At 51.5% G+C, this 22,839-nt stretch overlaps 1 protein-coding gene across 1 annotated transcript in view; it reads right to left on the bottom strand.

Annotated features, from left to right (window-relative positions):
* The window catches only part of Pnpla1 (patatin like phospholipase domain containing 1), a 38,493-nt gene that overhangs the window by 9,365 nt on the left and 6,289 nt on the right, over nucleotides 1-22,839 (bottom strand). The window contains exons 2-5 of the mRNA XM_038343898.1: nucleotides 6,258-6,490; nucleotides 3,848-3,913; nucleotides 2,863-3,072; nucleotides 1,976-2,036 (exon numbers count right to left, since the gene is read on the bottom strand). Coding sequence (XP_038199826.1) covers nucleotides 1,976-2,036; nucleotides 2,863-3,072; nucleotides 3,848-3,913; nucleotides 6,258-6,490 — 570 coding nt within the window. The remainder of the gene's footprint in view (nucleotides 1-1,975; nucleotides 2,037-2,862; nucleotides 3,073-3,847; nucleotides 3,914-6,257; nucleotides 6,491-22,839) is intronic.

The following is a 22,839-nucleotide window of genomic DNA, read 5'->3' on the forward strand; positions in this document are numbered from 1 at the left end:
GCATGTGTAGGAGGGGGCGGGGGTTGGAGGGCTGCTGGCCACAGCTGGGTGCAGACTGGCCTCCTCCAGCTCCTGCGTCTTGTTTTCACACCACGCGGGCAGCCAGCCGGGGCCAGCAGCTTTCCAGCTGCGGGAGTAACTGTGTGGATGAGAGCTTTTGCGGGGGAGGGAGGAGAGAAAGGGAGCGGGGTCCAGGGTGGCACTATTCTGTGTGCAATGACTGCCTTCCCCGCAACAAACAGGGAGTAATCTGAGAGCTTCCAAGTGGCGGGTGGGGACTCATAGTGTGGCTCTGGGTACCAGAAGGAATTTCCCAGTAGCTCCTGATCACATCCGGTGCTAGAAGTAAAATCCAAGAGGCCTTGCGTGAGGAATTGGAAGGGACTCACGCGTGGGCGCTGGCGCCACCTGGCGGGAGATGCGCGCATCACAGGGAGCCTGGGAAGAAACCAGGCGGGGTGGGGGTCGGGGGGGACAGGTAGGTGCAGGGAGTGTGCCCTGAGCTAGGGAAATGGAGCCGCCTTCAAAATCTAAGTGTCAAATGATAGGATCTTCCTGACCTCAAGTCCCTGACAAACGCCATCACCCAGGAGAGAGTGAAGGGTTCCCCAGATTCTGGCCATGGGATCCTGGCCAGCCCCTCATCCTCCTGGCTCTAGGAGACAAAGGGTTGTGACTCAGATGTAAATTACCATGGATGTACCTTCCACTCTCACAGTAAACCTCTCCGGGCGGTCCCTGCCATTGCCCCCCCCCCCCTACAGATGGGGAAAGTGAAGCCCCAGGAGACTCAATACTGCTCCATAGTACGAAGGTGTCAAGAGCTGGGGTACAAGCCCGTCTTTACAAAACTGGCAACAAGACTCGGAGAGCTGAAGTGATTTTTCCTAGGACTCACAGCTCCGTGGTGGGGCTGGGAACTACTTGCCTCCAAAACCCAGGGTGCTCTCTCTCTCTCTCTCTCTCTCTCTCTCTCTCTCTCTCTCTCTCTCTCCCCCATTCCTCCCTCTCTCCCTGCTTCCTTCCCTCTCTCCTGCTATCATTTGTTTTCTCATGTTCCTGGATGCCTGGATAGGAGTAAGGACGCAGGAGAACTTAAGGAAAGAAGATAAGGGAACTGGAGAAGGCAGGGGACAAATCTGAAGAAAGAATGTGTTTCTAGTACACACTCTAGCGTATATATTATAGAAAATATCATTCAACCCTTAGTTTCACCCCAAAATATTTCTTTAAAAAAATATTGTCAGAATAAGGCATGCTGGGAACTCAGAGCCAAGTGAGACTGGGATATAAAATTATACAACGACCCCGAAGATCACAGGGAAGAAGGTTGGGCCAGCCGTAGGTGAGCGCCCTTTGCCCTGGACTTCCTCCACCTGAAACCACATTCTAAGGAGTTAGCCTGAGTACAGACAGGTCTTCCCTCTCTCTCTCCCCAAAGTCGCTTGCCACACCTTCATGGAGTTTGAGCGTTTTGTCTCTGTTCATCTGATAAAGACTAGAGGAGACAGAGGTTGGGTCCAGACCAGCTAAGGTTAATGGTTCTTCCCTTTGATCCGTTGATCAAGACTTTGCTCAACTGTAACTAGTCACATCTTCTTGAGACAGGGTCCTGAGCTGCCCAGGCTGGCCTGGAAGAAGCTGTGTAGTCAAGGATGACCTTGAATTTCTGACCCTCCAGCTCCATTCCTGTTTTAACCAGGGCTTTGGGCATGCCGGGCAAGCACTCTACAAACCGAGCTGCATCTCCAACCCTTGCCTTGTTTTTAATTCCATAAACGTTTTAGAAACACTCTGAACGCTGTCCCATATGTTACCCCACAGCCACCGTGGCATATCTAGGGTAGGGTAGGCTGCTGGGTCTCCTCATACCCAGCTTTCTCGGCTATGGCTACGGGACACTCCTCTACCCAGAATTCCATTCCCACCCCTGCCACCCTCCTTACCCTCCCTTCCTCAGGCTCCAGGTACTCACTCAGCCTCCGCAGGTATGAAACGGCGTCATCATAGCCCCGATAGTAGTAATCCTGCAGGATCTAGGTGGTCACACAGGAGAATGAACCAGGGTCACTGTCCCCACCCACAGCAACCTTCTACATACTGACACCAACCCCCTCCTACCCGAGACATGTCAACAAGCCCTGGTCTGCACGACCTGACCCCGGTCTACCCAGGAGAGCTGGGAAGGGATTGCTGCCATGGTTGGGGTGTCAGCACGTCAGTCACCTGTTCCCAGGGTACCACCCGCTTCCCCTGTAGGAGAGGGTAGGATATTTCTGTGGAACCAGAGACCACACATCTGGGTCATAGGAAGGCTAGAGAAGGGGTCTGGGTTCAAGTCCCAGCACTGCCCTTCACTGGCTATGTAGTGACCACTCAGTCTCACTGTCTCCACCTGTCAGATGGGGACAGTGACTATGTCTTTGCAGAGGGTGTTGGGAGGGCTGTGTGAGAGGTTACCTCCACAATGCTGTCTCTGAGGAGGGCTGAATTGCAAACATTTTGGTCTTTGCTGACCACAGATTCTGCCCCAGAATTTTGTTTGTTTTGAGATAGGACGGCAAGTAGCTCGAGTTAACCCCAAACTCCCTATGTATCTAAGGATGACCTTAAATTCCTGACCCACCTGCCTCTACCTCCCCAGGACTGGGATTACAGATGTGTATCACTGTGCTTAGTTTCTGCAGCCCCAGGGATCGATCCCAGGGCTTCAAGCATGCTAGGCGAGCCCCCTACCAACTGAGCCACGTCTCCAGCCCTGTTTGTCTTTTACCAGTCCTTTAATTGTGACAAAGGCCCAGGGGAACCCTTTGAGAGGGTCGCCTCTGATCTGGACCCCACCCTGACCCTCCTGTCTCTCACCACCAGGTCTGGCGGGAAGAGCGCGTGTGTCATGCGGGTGATGTTCTCCAGGGAGAACTGGAAGGAGAAGTTGAACATTCGGAAGTCATGGAAGATGGCCGGGCAATCTCTCGGACAGATGTCCTGCTGGCTACTGAAGGTGGAGATGGTAATGGAGTCCGTCCAGAAGGCGCAAGGCTGCATGCTTGTGAAGCCGCCATCGATGTACCGCTGCAGGGACAAACAGACGCTCAATCAGAGAGGACATGGAGGCTGAGGTCCCCAAGAGAAATAGTGGGTGGTGTGGAACAATGTCCCTTGCTGTGTCTGCAGCGGCCTTAGGACTCCTAATCTAATGCTCTGACCCTGGACTTTCTTTCTCTGCTATCTTGGTGATACTGGCCTCTGGGTGGTGTGTCCATCTTCCTGATGGCTCAGGAGACCAAGCCCCTCCCACTTCTGGCCCCATGGATGGGGTGGGGCTCCTGCTGGTTTCCTTACCTAGGAAGTGCACGGGAGATGACAGTACAGAGGCTCTGTACTCCATGGGAACCAGAAGAAAGCTCGCTGATAGAGCATAATGTCTGGACCAGGGCTTACATCCCTGCAGCTCAGACTGTAGCAGGAGACTGGTCACTGGTCACCCTGAGGCCCGCCAGAGGTGCAGAATCTTGCCCTGCCCGGATCTACTGAAGCACAGTCCCTGTTATCCTAGGACTCCTCTGAGTTAATCATGGGCACCTGGAAGCCTGTGGCCACTGGCCCAGATGGCCCCGAAGGCTTCCTCACTCAGGGTCTTGGGTCCCTGTGTTCTGGTGCCTGTATCCGTCACGCTGTCTTCTGGAGAACATGGAAAGTCTTGGAACCCTGACTTGCTGGGTCCTCTACAAGGTGGGTGGGTCTAGAGAGGAGGCTCCCCTTAAGAGCCCAGGCATCCATTTACTCTGAGTAGAAAGTCTTCCTCCCCTTAAGATGCCCCGGGATCTCAGCTCACTCTGTCACTTACCTCACCCCGATATGTCGGGGGAATGAAGCCACAGTACACAGGAACAAAGCAGCTGCAATACAGGGCCTGAGGAAAGACAGGGCTGAGATGCCACAAGCCCTGGAGTGGGTGGCAGAGCTAGCTGCACAGGTACCACTGACCCCGACCCCTAACCAGTCCTGGGAAACAGTTTACATTCAATTCCCATGCTGTCCTTAGTAGGGTCCTTGGTAGTCTACTGGGTTAGTTGGACGGGATATCCTAAAGAGGGGTGGCTTTGACATACAGGGGTTCTGCTGGCCATCAGCCTTCCACGAACCAGCGGCTGTCCTGGACCAGGCCCTGTCCTCAAAGGAGACTGAGAAGCCATCCTTGGGAGTGTCCTCACATAGCAGAGGGGTGAAAGAAGTAAGCATGGCTGCCGTGGCCACAGAGGAGGGTACCAGGTCGGGTGGGATGAAGGGACAGGAGTAAGGTCAAGCAGGGGATGCCAGGCCAGAACTGAGAAGGAATAGCTTTCAGCAGACATGGCCTGATTTGGGTGTGGTGAGCTGCGTTATCGCGGTAGGAGTGGGAGTTGGGAGAGGCTGGGAAGGAGACCACAGCCATGAACGTGAGGGGTGCACTAGTCACCCCAGGAGAATTAGTCACCCCAGGAGAACTAGTCACCCCCAGGAGCCTGCTGGAGCCTGCTGCTTATTCACCCAACCCCAGAGCTGGAGGCTGGCCGCTGGGCACAGGCTTGGGGGAGGGGGCTGGCAGCTGGGCCAGGCTGGGGCTGGAGGAGAATAGAGATAGCAGATGAAACTCTCATGAAGGGAAGCTGAGCAAAGTCAGGTCTGTTCAGAGGTCACAACTGGTCACTAAAATCTGTACCCAGGAGCTCAGCACAGTGCCCTCTCAGGATGGAAGGGAACTTTTCTAAGTGGGGAACTGGAGGGGAAATTCAGCCATTTGTTTGTTTACTTACTTTGTTTGTTTGTTTGTTGAGACAGGGTTTCTTTGTGTAGCCCTGGCTGCCCTGAAGCTCACTCTGTAGACCAGGTTGGCCTCAAATGAGTTTTGCCTGCCTCTGCCTTCCAAGTGCTGGAATTAAAGGGAGTGTGCCACCACGGCCTAACTTTATTTTTAAAGATTTATCTTATATGTATGAATGTTTCATCAGCATTTATATCTGGGCGCAACTTACATGCCTGGTGCCCATGGAGGTCAGAAGAGGGTGTCACCCTGGAAATGTGCTTACAGGTGGTTGTGAGCCACCACGTGGGTGCTGGGAACTGAACCCAGGTCCTCTGGAAGAGCAGCCAGTGTGCTCTTAAACTCTGAACCATCTCTCCAGACCCATTACTCCTTTTAAAAAATATTTATGGCCGGGCGGTGGTGGCGCACGCCTTTAATCCCAGCACTTGGGAGGCAGAGGCAGGCGGATCTCTGAGTTCGAGGCCAGCCTGGTCTACAAGAGCTAGTTCCAGGACAGGCTCTAGAAACTACAGGGAAACCCTGTCTCGGAAAACAAAAACAAAAACAAAACAATAAAAAATATTTATGTCATGTGGTGGTGGCACATGCCTTTAATCTCAGCACTGGGGATGCAGAGGCAGGAGTTATCTTTGAGTTCCAGGCCAGCCTGGTCTGCAGAATGAATTCTAGGACTACAGCCAAGGCTACATAGAGAAACCCTGTCTCGAAAAAACCAAAATACAATAAGATGAAAATATTTATTTATTTATTTGTGTGTGTGTGTGTGTGTGTGTGTGTGTGTGTGTGTCTTTTGTGTGAGTGGCCAAGAGGCCAGAAAAGGGCACTGGACCCCTTGGGTCCCCTGGAGCTGGCACTACAGATATGGCGAATGCTCAATGTGGATTCGAGGACTAACCCAGGTGCTCTACAACAGTGCTCTTAAAATGACCCCCACTTTTCTAGACAAGGTCTCCTGTAGCTCAGGCTGGCCTCAGCCTCGCTGTGTAGTGGCTGACCTTGAACTTGATCACTTCTGCTAATATGTGGGTGGAACCCAGGGCCTCCTGTGAGCTACAGCCCCAACCGGATGATTGAATCCTTGTCAAGGCTCCTGAGGACAGAGTGGGAGCGTGGGTACTGTTCCTCATCCTCTCTAAACCTGGGATTGCACTGAGACCCAGGTCTGGACATCTCTCGGGGATGGGTACCACTAAGCTTCTGAGAAGCCCCAGATTCAGCCCAGAGTCTCTGCAGGATGAGAGGAGAGGAAGAGGACATAGTGTGGGAGTCATGGAGCTGGTGGCAGACTCTGACTGTCGGTGGGCCTCTCTGCGTCACCTCCTGTGGCAGTGCTCCTGACAGATGCTGGCATGAAGGAAGCGAAGGGCCAGGCAAGCAGAGAAGAGAAGAGAGCAGGAGGCTGGGGAGAGAGCGGCGCTGGGCTGCCCGGGTTCCCCCCCGGGGGCCTTGCCTCTATGAGCTCTTCCTTGGACGTGTACTCCGAAACCACCACGCTCTCCCCGTCCGTGACTCTGGTGAGGCTCACGTGCAGCTTCCCGGTGGCGCACTTGTATGAGTCCTCGGGGAGGACATCGTACAAAAACTGTCGCATCATCTGCACCATCTTACAGGATGGGGACAGAGGGCCCAGGAAGGACTTCTTCACCTCAGCCAGGCCCTTGTTCAGCACTCGGAGGTACTCCTCTGTGGAGGGAAACAGGCGGGAGATGCACCGGCAGCCAGCCGTGCAGGACAAGGCCTGGGATCCAGACGCCTGGGGGACTCAGGAACAGGCCTGCCATTGTGGACAGGACTGAGGCACGAAGGAGGAAGTCCCAGGGCCCCCACAGCTAGGGACTGTGTGTGGCCACAGGACAGATAGCAAACAGCTTCCCCAGCCTCCTGTGCCCAACGCCTGGGGACTGCCACCAGGCCGTGTTTCTGAAGGTCCTATAGAAGATTGCTCTGCAAACACAAAGAAAATTGAAAGTCTTTACCAAGCGACAAGGGCGCCTGCTTAGAGGCCACAGACCCTTGGCAGGCCTCACCCTCACTGAGTAACAAACAGAAGATGACCTTGAACTCCTGATTCTACTGTCCCCACAACAGTCCGGGATTACAGTGTGCGCCACAAGGCTTGGTTTAGTACTGTGCTGGAGAGATAACCCAGGGCTTCATGCATGCTGGGCATGGACTCTGCCGGCTTAGCTGTAGTTCCTCCGTGATAGCCAGCTTTTTAAAATGTATTTTTATTCGTGTGTATGTATGTGCACATGTGTGTGTACCCACAGAAGCTGGAAGGGGGTGTCAAATCCCCTTGGAGCTGGGAACCATCTGACATGACTGCTGGGGACTGAACTCATGTCCTCTGCAAGAGCAGCAAGAACGCTCAACCATCTCTCCAGCCCTCAAATATTGCTGTTTCTTGGTGCCAGGGATGGAACTCAGGACTTTGCACAGGTTAAGCCTGCGCTTGACTGCTGAACTACACCACCAGTCCTTACGCAAACGTCTCATGTGGAAATTTTTGCTTCTAGCTAGAGTCATGAATATGGAAGAGGGACTTGTGTAGTCATGAGCTCTGCAGTGGGAGGCGGCCAAGTGGAGGTTGCATAAGCACCATTGTCAGAGCCTTATCAACAAGATCCCTGTGTGGGCAGAAGGGCCGAGTCTTGCTGGCTCGCAGAGCCTGGTGTTCTGAGGGCCTGGCCGTTGATCCGTGGCAGACACACTGAGAAGGTGACAGATTTGCCCAAAGTCACACACGACAATTTGGAGACAAAAGGAGGGTTTCTTTCTCTCACTTTTCTGTTCACAGATTATACGGCACCGGTCTAATCCCGGAGACCACTCTGCTAATGCTGGGTACCACTGCACAGATAAGGAAACTGAGGCAGGGAAAGCGTCTTTCCTGAAGCCACACAGGCAGAAAATGTTAATGTTGTTGTTTTGTTGTTTTTTTTCTGACTCCAGACCATCCCTCACCAACACCCATACTACACCTGCATTAAGTCCTAGGAACCCCATACTTGGTTGTGAACACACATCACTCATGCTCCTTCCTGGGCAGAGGAGGCCCGGCAGTTTCACGATTACAACCTTACCACGCACAGGCGTGAACAAACAGCACTTCCCTCTGGGGGAGTGGTGGCCAGCAGGCAAGTCATCCTGGCAAGCGGCTACCAACTTCAGGCCAGAAGACAAGTTAGACCTGAGACATGGGCTTTGGTGAATTGGTTTCACATGGCCCCAGCTGGCCTCACACTCACTACATAGCCAAGAATGACCTTTAACTCCCGCCCCCTGTTCACTTCCCAGATGTTGTGTTTAAAAGCTGTGTATTATTTATTAAGCATATGCCCATAACAGTTCCATGTATCATGCGTTTGCAGATTTGCTCAGAGGTCGTAGTGGCAATAGATGCCCTAGAAATGGAGTTACAGGTGGCTGTGAACCAAGGTGGGCACTGGGAATCGAACCTAGGAATACTGGAAGAGCAGCCAGTGCTTTTAACTGCTGCCTCATCAGTCTAACCCTGTTTTTGAATTCTTCACAGGCTGACAGAGGTCATTGACCTCCCCTTCAGCCCGGCTACAGCTTGTTCTACAGGTCTGGGGAGAAGCTGGCAGTGCCTGGGGACAAGGGAAGGGATTACACTCTGTCACCGGAAGCACACATACTCATGTGGGGACACGTGCCAAACAAATCAGATACAGGCAGAAGTGTAGCCACAAGTGTACTACGGTCCCAGTACTCAGGAGGTGAAGGCAGGAAGGTCAGGAGTTTGAGGACAGTCTGGGCTATACGACCCTGCCTCAAAAAAACCAAACCAAGCAAGACAGAAATGCAGAGAAACAGAAAGAGAAAAAGTCTCGGAATTCCTGTACCCACAAATGGATGCTTGGCCTGTTTCCTGAGATGGCCTATTTTGTGTTTACACTCACAGGGAGCTGTGCTGTGCATTACTGGATGCACTCATAAGCTACTGTTTAAACCTAATATATGTGTGTGCCTTGCCAATAAACACCTACTTACGTACTGTTTACATGTTTTGGGGTGTGGGGTGTGTGTTGTAGATGCACCTCCCTTTGCCTGTGAATGTGGAGGCCATGATCTCTCACTGAACCTGGAGCTCACGGTCTCCACCCGACCAGCTGGCCATCCAGCTCCTGGACCCTCTTCTCTTTGCCCCGTCCCCACCCCAGGGCTGGCTTACAAGTTCACACCACCAATTCAGCTTTCAATGTTTGTCCTGGGAACCTAAATCCACGTCCTCCTGCCAACACAGCAAGCTCTTTACCCACAGGACCATTCCCTGTTCTCTCTCTCTCTCTCTCTCTCTCTCTCTCTCTCTCTGTGTGTGTGTGTGTGTGTGTGTGTGTGTGTGTGTGCACGCGCCACAGGATGCTTGTGGAGGTCAGAGGACAACTTCCTGGGGACTCAGTTTCCCCTTTCATGTGAGTTCCAGGAGTTGAACTCAGGTTGTCAGGCTCGGTAGCAAGACCTTTACCTATTGAGTCCTATTGTTGGCCCCTATAGTTTTCCTTTTCTTTTTTCTTCTTTTTTTTTGACCAAGGGTCTCACATAGTTCAGGCTGGCCTTGAACTCACCACATAGTGGATAATGACCTTGAGCTCTAGACGCTGCTCTACTTCTTAAGTGCTAGAATTATAAACCTGTGTCTAAATACAAATGTATAATGTCTTTTACAAAAAATAAAACAGCCTATAACCAGGTGGTGGCAGCACACACCTTTAATCCCAGCACTCAGGAGGCAGAGGCAGGTGGATCTCTGGAAGTTTGAGGCCAACCTGGTCTACAAGAGCTAATTCCAGGACAGGCGTCAAAGCTACAGAGAAACCCTGTCTCGAAAAACAAACAAACCCCCAAAACAAAAAGAAAACAAAAGCCACTAAGCCTTTAAAGACCTGTGAAATGCCCAGCAGGTAAAGCCGCTTGCTGCCATGCCTGACATCCTGAGTTCTAGCCTGGTGCTAGTCTACATGCACATGGACATCCACCAACAAACACACTGGATTAGCTTCGTTTCTGCTGCTGTGAGCAGACACCGTGACCAAGGCGACACATGGAAGGAAGGGTTCACTTGGGCTTAGGGAGAGGGATAGGATTCTGTCATGACATGGGAACACAGCAGCAAGCAGCAGACATGGCGGCGAAAGCCAAAGCTGAGGGCTCACTCAGAGCCCAGAGAGAGCTAACTGGGAATGACTCAGGCTTTTGAAACCTCAGTGCCCATCCCCAGTGAGACACCATCTCCAGCAAGGCTTATACCTCCGGAGCCTACCAAACAGTTCAAACAACCTGGGACCAAGTATTCAAACATCTGATCCTATGGGGGATGTTCGCATTCAAACAGCCCCCCACACACACACAATTTTAGAGAATAGCCTGTCACGAGACTGGAGAGATGACTCAGTGGTTAAGAGCACTGGCTGCTCTTCCAGAGGACCACAGTTCAATTCCCAACACCCACAGAGTGACTCACAGCCATCTGTAACTCCAGTTTCAGGGCATTCAACACCCTCTTCTGGCCTCTGTGGGCATTGCATGCATATGATGCACAGACATACATGCAGATACACACCAGGAGGAACAATAATTCACACTCAGTTCTCTGCCCACACCCTGGATTCTCCTCTTTAAAACAAATTCCTAGAATTGGGAAGGCAAGGTCTCAAGCATAACGTGCTTATTTTAACTGTGACTTCAGAACTAGAACAGGATTGGTTCTCGGTCCATGCTCACCCACCCGCTAGGGAGTGGTGTGCCGGGGATGAACAGCAGCGGAGAGAATGAAAATAGTGTTGACATTTCCAGGGTCCTTCTGTCTGGGAATCAGCCGTGTACCGCCCACACACACAGCCAGGGAGGGAGGGGGCGGCTGTCTGGTTTCTCACAGCCTGGCGATTGGTTCAGAATTCCCCCTTGACACTCAAGGCAGGCACACACCGAAAGGTCCCCGTCTTTCTGCGTCTTCTTGCTTCTCTCCTGGTTTCCGTGTGTCTATCCTCAGGGACAGACTGTCCCTCCCTCCTCTCTCACTCTTTTTTCTGTCTTTTTGGTGATGGGAAGAGAAAGGGATAACTAACCCGGTTAAACAAGTCTCCTGTGGTGGAGAATCAGGCAGGTGTGATGGTTCGTGCCTGTCGGCCCAGAGTTCAAGAGGTAGAGGCAGGAGGATTGCTTCAAAGGTCAAAGCGAATCTGGTCTACATAGAGTTCTCCAGCCATGTTGCCATGGTGAGACCCTGTCTCACTCAGACAGTGAGATGAAGCAAGGGGGGTAGCGAGGGAGAGAGAGAGAGAGAGAAAGAGAGAGAGAGAGAGAGAGAGAATTAAGCACCTCCACTGCTGGGTTCAGAGCCTTCACTTTTTTGTTTGTTTTTCAAGACAGGGTTTCTGAGTGTAGCCCTGACTGTCCTGGAGCTCACACTGTAGACCACGCTGGCCTCGAACTCACTGAGATCCACCTGCCTGTGCCTCCTGAGTGCTGGGATTAAAGGCATGTGCCACCACCGCCCAGCTAGCCTTCACTTCTTTATAAGTCATTTGGTTTCCAGCACTTTCTCCCATCCAGTGGCCTCTGTGGTGATTACTGTGTCAACTAGAAAGGATCTAGAGTCACGTCGGAGATAAACTCTTGGGCATGTGTGTCAGGGAAATTCTGGGTTGAATTCATTGAAGGGGAAAGATCCACTCAGAACGGTGGCAGCGCCCCTGCGAGGCCTGGGTTTCTGGGCTGGCTAAGGAGGAGGGGAACTGAACACAGGGGTCTACTTCCCTCCCTCTGCTTCCTGACCAGCTGCCAGTCAGGATGGATGGCACCTCGCACTGCACCGTGAGGTCAAATAAAGCCTTCCTTACTTAAGCTGCTTTGATCAGGTCCCCTCCACGCCCCACCCCCGCCGCTATAAGTATTGACACTCAGTCTCCGGGCTGCCAGGCTCCTTTGCTCATGGTTTCTACACCAACCACTGCAGCATGGAGTTTGAAGGTAGCATCTTGGGCTCAGTGCGTTCAGCACTGCTCAGCCAACTCTGGGTTAGTTAGCTGCCCCCACCCAGTCCCCGTTAGCCGCATCTACTTCTGTTCTGAGGAGGTGGTTCTCCGGGGGTGGGGGCTGTGAAGCCTCTGCCCTCTTCTCGATGGCCTGTCAGGAGGCTGTCTCTACACAGGCATCCAGGAACCTCTCAAAGAGACTGGGAATCCTCCAGGGCTGACATCCTGCCACCCAGCCGGGTTCTAGGACAGTGGTGGGCACTTGCATTTGTCCAGCGGTGAGAACGCCCAGAGAAAAGGGACTGTTACTTGACTCCACGGTGAAGACGCCCGGCAGGGAGGTCACCAGGCAGACAGGTAACAGAACTGATTACGCTATACAGTGCCATACATCCCAGGCTGGCCTCAAACTTGCTATATTGCCAAGAATGACCTTCAACCCGATCCTCCGCCCTGTATCTCCCAAGGGATGAGATTACTGGAGGAGGTACTATACCCAGGAGTCAATTGTATTGACTAGTGTGGTCACCTGGGGCTTCGTAAGTGCCGGGAGCTTCAACAGGCCATGAAGGTGATAGATGCGGGGGTGGGGAGTCTGGAATGGCAGTGTGAAGCCGCAGCGTCAAGTTACAGCGGCTCAGGGAGTCTTTGACATCTTCCATGACCACATACGTGTACTGCAAAGCTTTGCCTCCAATCCCAGGGTCATACAGGGTCATTTGAGCCATCGCTGGCTAGTTAAGGGCCTTTATCCAACCTCAATTTCACTGTCTACAAAAGAAGGGAGAAGAGGGTCCGGAGAGATGGCTCAGCAGGTAAAGGCGCTTGCCACTGAGCCTGAGGTCTATCCCTGGGACCCACGTGGGAGAGAGAATTCATTCCTAGAAGCTGTCTACTGACCTCCACAAAGCACGTGTGCCTTGTGTTCCCCCATGACCATGCATGCACATACGTGTGTCACACACACACACACATACACGCACATGAGAAAATTGGTCCTGAAGGGACACCAGCCCACTCGAGCACATGGCTCTGGCAGGCCTTGCCCTTTCCTCTCATTCCCTCTCCCTCGCTAAAAACCAGATTACATTACTAAAGCTAGCCACTACGATCTATTCCCTTCTTTGGCCACTTCCTCCTCCTGAGGCTGACTACCAAGGTCCAGCTATCAAAGTATTAAAGTCCAGCAATCAAAAGCTCCCTTTGTTTCACCTAATTAGCATGCCCAGTTAAAGATAAACACCTCATCCTAACACAGGTTCCCCCTCTACCTTTATAAACCACTCTTTGCCTACAGCCACGCCTGTCTCCTCTCTCTCCAGCCTAGTCCTTTGTCCAGGACAGATACCCCTGCCCCTGCCTCTTGTCCCCTTCCCCTCATCCCTGTCTCCTTTACCACCACATCCTAGCTCATCCTAACGCAGACCTCCCCTGTTTGCCTCTTAAAAAGTCACACCTGTAAGGGCACGTGCTTCTCTTTCTCTTTCTCTACCGGAGCCAGAAAGCAGCTTTAACTTTCTTTCCTCGTTTAATAAACAATCTCTCTGTGAAAACAGGTGTTTGTGTGGAGTTTGGGCCTAACCCAGGGTCTGGGGAGGAAGCCCTCACTGTTCGGGGATCTCCTCCAGATTGTTTGCTTGTTTTTTGGTTTTTTGAGACAGAGTTTATTTGTGTAACAGCCCTACCTGTCCTGGAACTCACTCTGTAGACCAGGCTGGCCTTGAACTCACAGAAATCTGCTTGCCTCTGCCTTCGGAGTGCTGGGATTAAAGGCATGTACCACCATCTCCTGGCTAGGTTGTATATTTTAAATGTGGGTAAAAATTTCTGCTTTGGAGCTAAGGATGTAGCCCAGTTGGTAGAGTGGTTGCCTAGCACGCACGGAGCCCTGGTCCACTCGCAACACAGCACATGCTGGATGTAGTGGTGTACACTTCCTCCTGGAAGTGCAGGCAGGAAGATGAGGAATTCAAGGCTAGCCTCTATTGCAAAGTATGTTGGAGGCCAGCCTGGGCTACATGAAATTCTGTCTCAAACAAAAGAAAACAAGAACTAATAACCAAAAGAAAAATCTACTGAGTTATTAGATAGTTTGAAAGTTCCCTGCGTACGTGACAAAGTAGGGGTTGGAGAGATGGCTCAGTGCTTCAGAGAATTGGCTGTTCTTCCAGAGGACCCAGACTCAACACCCAGGATTCACACGGTAGCTCAGAACCATCTGGAACTCTATCCAGTTCCAGGGGATCTGACACCCTCTCTGGCCTCCACAAGCACTTGACACGTGTGGTGTTCAGACACACATGTGGACAAGACATACATGGACATAATAAAAGCATGGCCCATGGTCTGTGGAGGTACAGGGCCAACATGGCTCTTTAATGGGGGAGGGATAGAGGCTTAGTTTGAAAAAAAGTTGGGGGCTAGAAAAGTTACTGAAGGAGAAGAAAAGAGATAGTTTGATGCATGTATATGCTTTGATTAAGAAGTGGGAAATGGGGGGCTGGAGAGATGGCTCAGTGGTTAAGAGTACTGACTGCTCTTCCAGAGGATCCGGGTTCAATTCCCAGCACCCACATGGCAGCTCACAACTGTCTGAAGATCCAGTTGCAGGGGATCTGACACCTTCACACCAATGCACGTAAAATAAAGTTAAATAAACCATTAAAAAAATAAAAAAAAGAAGTGGGAAATGTTTAACCTCTTCCCACGAACAAGAAGGTCTCACTAACTATTCTATGCAGTGTCTGGAATTCAGGCAGACACTAGTCACTGAATACATACAGAGATAACGAATAAATTAGTGAACTTCAGAAATCAAAAAGGGACACTGAGGCCCAAGGAGACAAATAGCTATAAAAGATGACTCAGAGTTAGAACTTCAGCCTGCCTTCCTTCCCCCACAGAGAGGGCAAGGGGCACTGGAGGCAGGCCCTCTAAGCAGCTGGATCCTGTTCCCGGGTGTGCAAGAATTAGGCCTGCTGTGTGGGATGGATCTAGGTTGGAGGATGGGGTTGCACACACATACTCACGCACCGGGTCTCAGTAGACTGGTAACCTAGCAACAGCCTCCATCCTAGCCAATCACAGTTGGCCAGCAAGCTCTCCCTCATATCGAGCTGACTGCTCAGGGGAAGATGAGGTGCGGTGGTCTCTGGGGAGGCACAGGGGAGCAGATTCCCAGGGAAGCCCCGGCAAAGCTCAGCATCCCTGCACAGGGAACCTGTGAGCCTGAGACTCCTGTCTGGCTCCAAATTGCAGGCAGAAATCCCAGGTGTGTTTTCTCATGGGTCTAGCTTGACTAACTAACTACATTCTAATAATAACTATTATTATTATCTTAATGAAAGTGGTCCACCCAAACAGGCTTTCCCATCCACAGTCTGTTTATCTTCACACAGACAGCTCGACCCTAGGGACTGTGACCCTGGCTTATGCAGAGGCAGTGATAAAAGCATTTTGTATTAAAGCTACGATGTTCCTGGTGGAAACCCGTGGGGACCCCGTGGTACTGCCAATTTTCAGCCAGAGGAGGTTTCATGCTAGGCAAATCTAAAGTGGAAATCAAGTATATAAAGCAACCAAACATATGGCTGCTAAGGGTTGAAGCCTTGAAGTCTTGGACCCTGTGAGAATTTCCCGCCCCAACTTAGACAGGAAACCCCTCAAAATTCCTGGAAATGGGTAGTTCTAAGATCCCGGGTCAAAACATTAGATGCAGGGAGGATGGTTCAGGGTCAACACTTGCCAGGAAGTCATGAGATCCCGAGTTTGGTCCCAGAACCCATATAAAAGCTGAGTGTACTGATGAGCAATAGTAACCCTGGTGCTGGGGCGGGAGAGTCAGCTAGATCCAGGCTCAGCAGCCAGCCAGTCGAGTCTAACTAGAGAGTCCCAGTTCCCTGTCTTAAGAAAGATATCCGAGGTTGACTTCTGACCCCTACACACAGGTACACACAAATGCATGTGTGCCTGCACATGTATGTATTGAAAGCAGCCCCTCACACACAAATACCAGCCCTGATCCCATTTGTCTATTCTTACAGGTAGGAATTCCAGTCCAGGGTAAGGTTGAAGCTGAGTACATGGGTGGATGGACAGATGGGTGGATGGACGGATAGGTGGATGGATGGATGAGTGGATGGGTGGATGGACAGATGGGTGGATGGACAGATGGGCGGATGGATAAGTGGGTTGGTGGGTAGATGGATGGATAAGTGGTGAGTGGGTAAGGGTGTGGGTGGGTGACAGATGAATGGGTGGGTGGATAGGTGGGTGGGCACCCACTCTATGTCACACACTGTAGTTAGCAGAATAAGACCTTAAAGGAAAACTCACACCTTCTACCTCTGCCCCGACAAACTCAGCCAAAAACAAAAGCTCTAACCTGTGTAGTGCTTCCGAGAAAGCAAGACAAAACAATGCTCCCCAGGTGGTAACAATCGCTGTGCAGAGCCTTTTCTAACCTCCCTATTCTAGAAAACTGAGGTTGCAAGCTTAGATTGGGGGCAGCAAGACTGCTTAGCCGGTAAAGACACCTGCCACTAAGTCTGGTGACTTGAGTTGGATCTCACGGACCCAGAACCCATACAGTGGAAGAAAAGAAGGGATGCCCACAAGTTGTGCTCTGATACACGCGTGCATGCACGCACATACAAATGGAATTATTTTAATTTTTTTCAGTTTTTTGTAACAGGGTTTTGCTGTAGCTTTGGAGCCTGTCCTGGAACTAGCTCTTGTAGATCAGGCTGTCCTCGAACTCAAAGAGATCTGCCTGCCTCTGCCTCCTGAGTGCTGGGATTAAAGGTGTGTGCCACCACGGCCCTTCTTACAAAGGTCATTTTTAAAAATCCTGCTCTGTAGAATATTTTTTGAAAAGCTTGTACTGAAGTATGGCATGGTGGTTCAAACCTGTGTCCCTACTCAAGAAACTGATGCAGCAGGATTGCCATGAGTTTGAAGCCAGCCTTGGCTACCTAAGTGAGTTTGAGGCCAGCCTAGGTTACCATCTTAGGTAGAGTTTCTATTGTGTGAAGAGACACCATGACCACGCAACTCTTATAAAGGAAAATGTTTAACTGAGGTGGTGGCTTACAGTTTCAGACATTCAGTCCATTATCATCATGGTGGGTCAGGACAGTGTGCAGGCAGACACGGAGAAGGAGCTAGGAGTTAGTCGACTTTACTCATGGGCAACAGGAAGTGGTCTGTCTCACTGGGCGTGGCTTGAGCCTCAAAGCCCGCCTCCACAACAACACACTTCCTCCAACAAGACCACGCCTACTCCAACAAGACCACACACACTCCCTTTGGGTGCCATTTTCTTTCAAACCACCACAGTTACATAGTGAGATTCAGTCTCAAAAACAATCAAATCAGAACTCAGATAATCTTATGTCAGTTGCCATAGGAACAAGCTCATAATCCAGATTTCCTGCCATGGGTCCACAGACCTCTTTCCTGTTGGGAATCTCTGTTCTGGTCTCAATTTCCCACCTAAACCCTGCTCCTCAGAAAGCCTGCCTAGGGCAGCTCCTCCTCCTGGAACTCCTTAAGACCCCGCCTCCTGCCACGTGATTTCTCTCCTGCTTCCCCCCACCCACCGAGAATCACGGGTGTGGGGGGGTGCTTTGCTCATTAAACTGGGACTTTTAACTCAGCCTGAATTGACTTATTGCATTGGCGGAGAAAACCAGTATCGGGGTACAGAAACTTATTTCCTTGTCTTTGGTCACTAGCATCTCCCCACCCTGGGCACCTCTCCCTAAGAACCCAGGCACGCTCTCCTAGCATTCAACCTGTGGAAGAGTCTTATGGATCCACCCTGCACTAACACAGAGAAGGAATAAATATGTCTAGAAAGTTCTCTGGACAGCCACCACTCCTCGCTTCTCTCTTATCTTTGGAGATTGTGTTCCCAAGGTAGAACTCCATCCTGGCCTGATCTATATCCTCCCTGCATGACTGAGGGACCCGAGATGGAGCCGGACACCTCACCCCAGAAGATATTGGGGTGTGTGTGTGGCAGGGCACCTGCAGGTTGCCTCCCAGCACCCTTTCAGCTGTGATGTCTCCAGTTGGCCACCTCTGCAGAGCAAGGCCAGGCCTCCTGCCCATCATGGTTCCTCCCTTGCTCTCAGTCATAATAATAATTAGTCACTTCTGCTACTGGCAGGAGCGTCCTGGCTGCCCGAGGCTCCCACTGATCAGTGCTCCTTCCATCTGCCTCATAGGCCCCTCTCAGTCTGACTGCTTCTGCAGGGCCCTGCCCTACCACTGTGTGATTGCCCCTGCAGGGAGTACCCTTCCTGGAGCTTCTTTGGTGCTTGCTGCTGAGCTGGGCTCTGAGCTCGAGTCCTTGCCAGGTAGGTAGTGGGGCTGTCTCCCCCACAGAACAGACTGGGGTTCAACTGGCAACACACCCAGGAGTATGCAGGTAGCAGACAGCGGAACCGGCCTCCCAGCCCTGAAGAGCCACAAGGGCAGGGTTATTCCCGTCACAGCTGGCTGTCTCTGTCAAGGGCATGCCCTCCATCTTGGCACTGCCCCCTATTCGCCTCTCACCCTGTTCCCACTGTGACAGGAGGACCCTGTACGTCTTCACAGGTTCTTAGGGTCTGCCTGCCTCGAGTTCACCTGACCAGCATCCGTGAGCTCAGATAGTCCTGGAGACAGGAAGTCTTTAGAGAGCCAGACCCAAGTTACATCTTCAGTGCAGGCTCCCAGGTCCAAGACTCGCTTCCCAGGCCAGGCTGGTCTCTTCTCCAATCATTAAATACCATGTAAAACCCTGCCTTTTACACATGCGTGCGCGCACACACACACACGTTGGGAGCAGTGAGACCCCAGATCCTGAATTTCTTGTAATCCCCGATCTAAGTGCCTACAGCTGTTCTGAGCACGAGACCTTCAGGAGTTCCTGATGGCAGGAGAGTGGTTTCTGGTGGGTTTGGCTGGGGCGTGACTATCTCTATATAATCTGCCCCTGAACACAATAAAGTGGGCATTCTTGGGGAATTCAAGGATGACCCGTGTCGTTGTCTCTCTGTCTGTATGTGTTTGTGTATTTTAACCTCCTGCCTCTTGCCCAAATCTCGTGAACTGGGTCAAAGCGCATCGAACGCAGACACGGGGGCACAGTGCGCGACACACACACACACACACACTCACACACACCACCACCACCAATTAAGAGTATACTAGGGCACTAGGGTTCTTACAAAGGCCCTGAGTTCAGCTCCCAGCACCCATATCAGGACACACAACTGGCTGTAACTCCGATTGCAGGGGACCTGGACTCTCTCTTCTAGTCTCTGTGGAACACAGATATACACTCGGGTACACACACACACAGCGAATAAAATAAAAAGGAATTTTAAAAGAAGTAATTGTGGAAAGACCTCCTGGGAATACAGTTTGGAACCCTAGATGTGGTCTGTCGCTACCTGGCTCCTTTCTCTCCCTGAGTGTAGATGCCATCCCCTGTAAGATGAGGGGTGGGGCTCGGTGGCTTCCACACATCCTGTGCTGTGGAGGCTACACCTCACACTTAGAACCCCCAAACGGAAAAGACATTCACACATCACCCGCCAACAACCAATGATCAAGCTGTTTCACGTGGCGTTTAGAGGCGCAGGGGAGCCCAAGCTATAAGTCTGTTCAAAGATTGGCATGATTGGTGAATCTGAACGAATTAGGGTAGCACCAGAGGGGGTGGGGGGTGAGGGCAGCGAGCAGATCGCAGAGGGGAGGAGAGGAGGGGCTGGGAAGGAGGGCGTTTGTACCTCGGGAGAACAAATCTCCAGAGAGCAGGTCAGGCCAGCCTAAACACAGGGTTCAGCGCAGGTACTGCCCAGACCTCTGCACGATCAGGACACCAGCCCAGATGTCCCTCCCCAGCCAACAGAGTCTTATGACATGGTGGCTCTCTAGTCCCAACCTTGGTTTCAGGCAGGGGACAGTTTCACCATTCTTTTCCTTTTTGGTGATGCTGGGGTTGGACTTGGGGCCTCATGCACTATAGAAAAGCACCCCAACATTTTATGCTACCCAATGACAGTCATTGCCCGAGACGACTCCCTATCGTTTCCTCTTTCCCTCAGCCGTTGGATCTCCATTCCTTGCCTACATGTGGGGTCTCCCGAAAGCAAGCCTGCATTTCCCAGCCTCCTTTGCTACCAGGCAAGGCTAGGTGACTCAGTTCTGATCCACAGATGAAGGCTAACAAGATGTGTGTCACCTCCAAGTCCCACTCCGGGGGAAGGGGTGCGTCTGCTTCCTCTTGTGACCAGATGCCATGTGGACATGGCCATAGTGCACACGGGGCGACACCTGTGTGCACCCTGATGGTGCTTTCAGACCCTTGGGGTTGTGCTTGGGGTCTTCTGAGAATGCCACACAGACCTTAGGGGACCTAGAACCCAGACGCGCCATAGAGCAGCCTCTTCTGCTGCCTCCAGTCAATATAGATCCCCCAACAGCCTCCTGGGTTTTCAGAAGGCTCCAGAGCGCTGACTCCCAGAGGGCACTGTGCCCACAGGGAGGCCGATTCTCTTCCAGTGTGCGACGGATCTAGGAAAGTCACGCGGGCCAGATGACATCTGGGACCAGAGTGGGGGTGGGGATGGAGAGAGAGTGATCAGACTAGCCTCCGCCTGAAGCCTTTTCCTTTCTTGCTAAACTCCACTCAGAAGGGCCACAGGAAAGCGAGCCCTGGAGTGAGTCACCCAGCCACAGGGACTTCCGTAGCTCCTGTTCTCAGGGTCGGCAAAGCTGTGACCCCATCAACATTTCTCACTGGGAGATTCCAGGCTCTGCCACTACCATATCTGAGAGCAGGCCAGGAGCAGCAAGAACCGAGTACCTGGTTATGCTGCGCTGGGGATCAGACCCACCTGCCTGCCTGCGAGGCCAGCAGTCCGCCGACTGAGCCATGTCTCCAACCCTAAGAGTTATTGTATAAAGCCTTCTACAGTAACAGCAGTGTTAGCGAGGAGGTGGCATGCCCTTGGTCAGTGCTGCAATTAAACAGTGAGGTTTCCTGTTAAAACATTTTTTAAAATGGACAGGAAGGTTCCCAGATGCACTATTCATAATGGCTCAAAGTAAAAACCACCCACATGTCCGTCACCAAATGAATGGATAAATAGATATACTATATCTACCTGGTAGGATATTATTCAGCCATTAAAAAAAAAAATGACTGGGGCCAGGTGGCAGTGGTGGCGCACGCCTTTAACCCCAGCACTTGGAAGGCAGAGACAGGCGGATCTCTGTGAGTTCGAGGCCAGCCTGTTCTACAGAGCTAGTTCCAGGACAGGCTCCAAAGTTACAGAGAAACCCTGTCTCAAAAAACAAAAACAAACCAACAAAAAGGGCTGGTCATGCTACATCCTGGTGAATGCTGATAACATCATGCTGGGGAAAGAGGTCAGACACAAACTAGCGCACACAATACATGTCTCCTGCAAGAATCATGTTATGTTAAATGTGTCCCTCTGAAGAGACCAAAAGCAGATCAGGGGACTTGGGGGAACAGAGGAATTAAGAGGCAACAACTAAGAAGTAGAAAGTTCCTGTGGGGGTAATTAAAGCATCCTGAAATTGTCTGTGGGACTTGTCACAGAGCTGATGAACCAAACAAACTTTAAGTCAGGTGAGCCACATGGTAAGTAAACCATGTACCGATAAAGCAATAAAGCAAAAGGCTTTTGTTTGTTTGTTTTTGTTTGTTTGTTTGTTTTAAGAGGGGAGAAAAGAACACTGCCAGCTGTAGGCTTTGGGCCACACAGGCAGCTTTTCAAAGTGGGGTGAACTGGCTAAAGGAACAGTGCCTTAGCCATGGGCAGCCTTCTGTGGCTCAGAGAGAGAGAAAGTATAGGTGTGAATACAGCCTACATTGCTACAGGGAAATCATCATCATCATCATCATCATCATTATTATTATAGGCAGATGTAACAGGGCCCCAGACCTTAACATAGCCGACTCCATGATGAAAGGACCATTCATGCTATAAAACTTGGCACTTAGAGCGCCATCGGTCAAAACTAAAACAAAGACCTAATCCATCAAAGTCCATTGTTCCCGGAAAGTCTCTAAAAGTACTTGACCTCGGTTTTTAGCTTCTGTATCTCTGCTTCTGGCTAACTGTTCTTGCTAACTGAAGTATGCCCAACCCAGAACATGGTTTTTGTGCTTAGAAGCTCACCCTGAGAAAAGCCCAGGGCTTTAAGGGATTTCCAAACACCCAGTGTAGGCCCCTGCTGGCTAATCAAGACTTTCCATCGGCATAAACCATGTCCGAGCAATCTTCTCTGGTGACTACCCCACAACACAGAGTCTCCGGAAGCCCAGGCTGGCTTCAAATGCACCATGTAGCAGAGGCTACCCTTTAACTCCCCGATCGTCCTGCCTCTAGTCCTGGAGTTATAGGCATGCTACCCCATGGCCAGGCTTTCCTTCTACGTTTTCTTTGGGGAAACCAGGTCAGAACATCAATACATCTTTCTTTTCTTTTATGTTGGGGAGCGGGGGCACAGGGTCACAGGACAGTTCGTCCAGGTCTCTTCTTCTATCATGTCCTGGAGGTAACTCGGGTCACCAGTCTGGACAGCACGCGCCTTCACCTGCTGAGTAACCTCTCCAACCTAGTTAATCTTTCTTACTGTATTTTTGATCCATGACGTCAGTCCACATGCTCAGTAATGCAGGGAACACCAAGGCGGCCACCGGTTGGCTAGCCAGCCACCCTGCTTGGGCCTCCCTCAAAGCCAACTGTTCCTCTCCTCAGGTTGGCCTTTCCCACCTGAAAAGCCCTTGTGAACTGAAGTCCCCCTCTCTGAAGCTGTGACATCAGGGGGCCTGTGCCCCCCACCTTCTGGACACACAGGTTTCTCCACTTTGTCTCTGTCCTCCCACATCCTTGCTGGAGGCTTTAAATCCTGCCCAGCCTGTCTCTGCTGGCCCAGCTCACCCTGCAAGCACGGTCAGCTCCCTCAGGCAGTCATGACTGGAGCTACAGGGTGGAAAGCCAGGCG

Source organism: Arvicola amphibius, chromosome 9 (genome assembly GCF_903992535.2).
Source record: "Arvicola amphibius chromosome 9, mArvAmp1.2, whole genome shotgun sequence".
Classification (NCBI taxonomy): Eukaryota; Metazoa; Chordata; class Mammalia; order Rodentia; family Cricetidae; genus Arvicola; species Arvicola amphibius.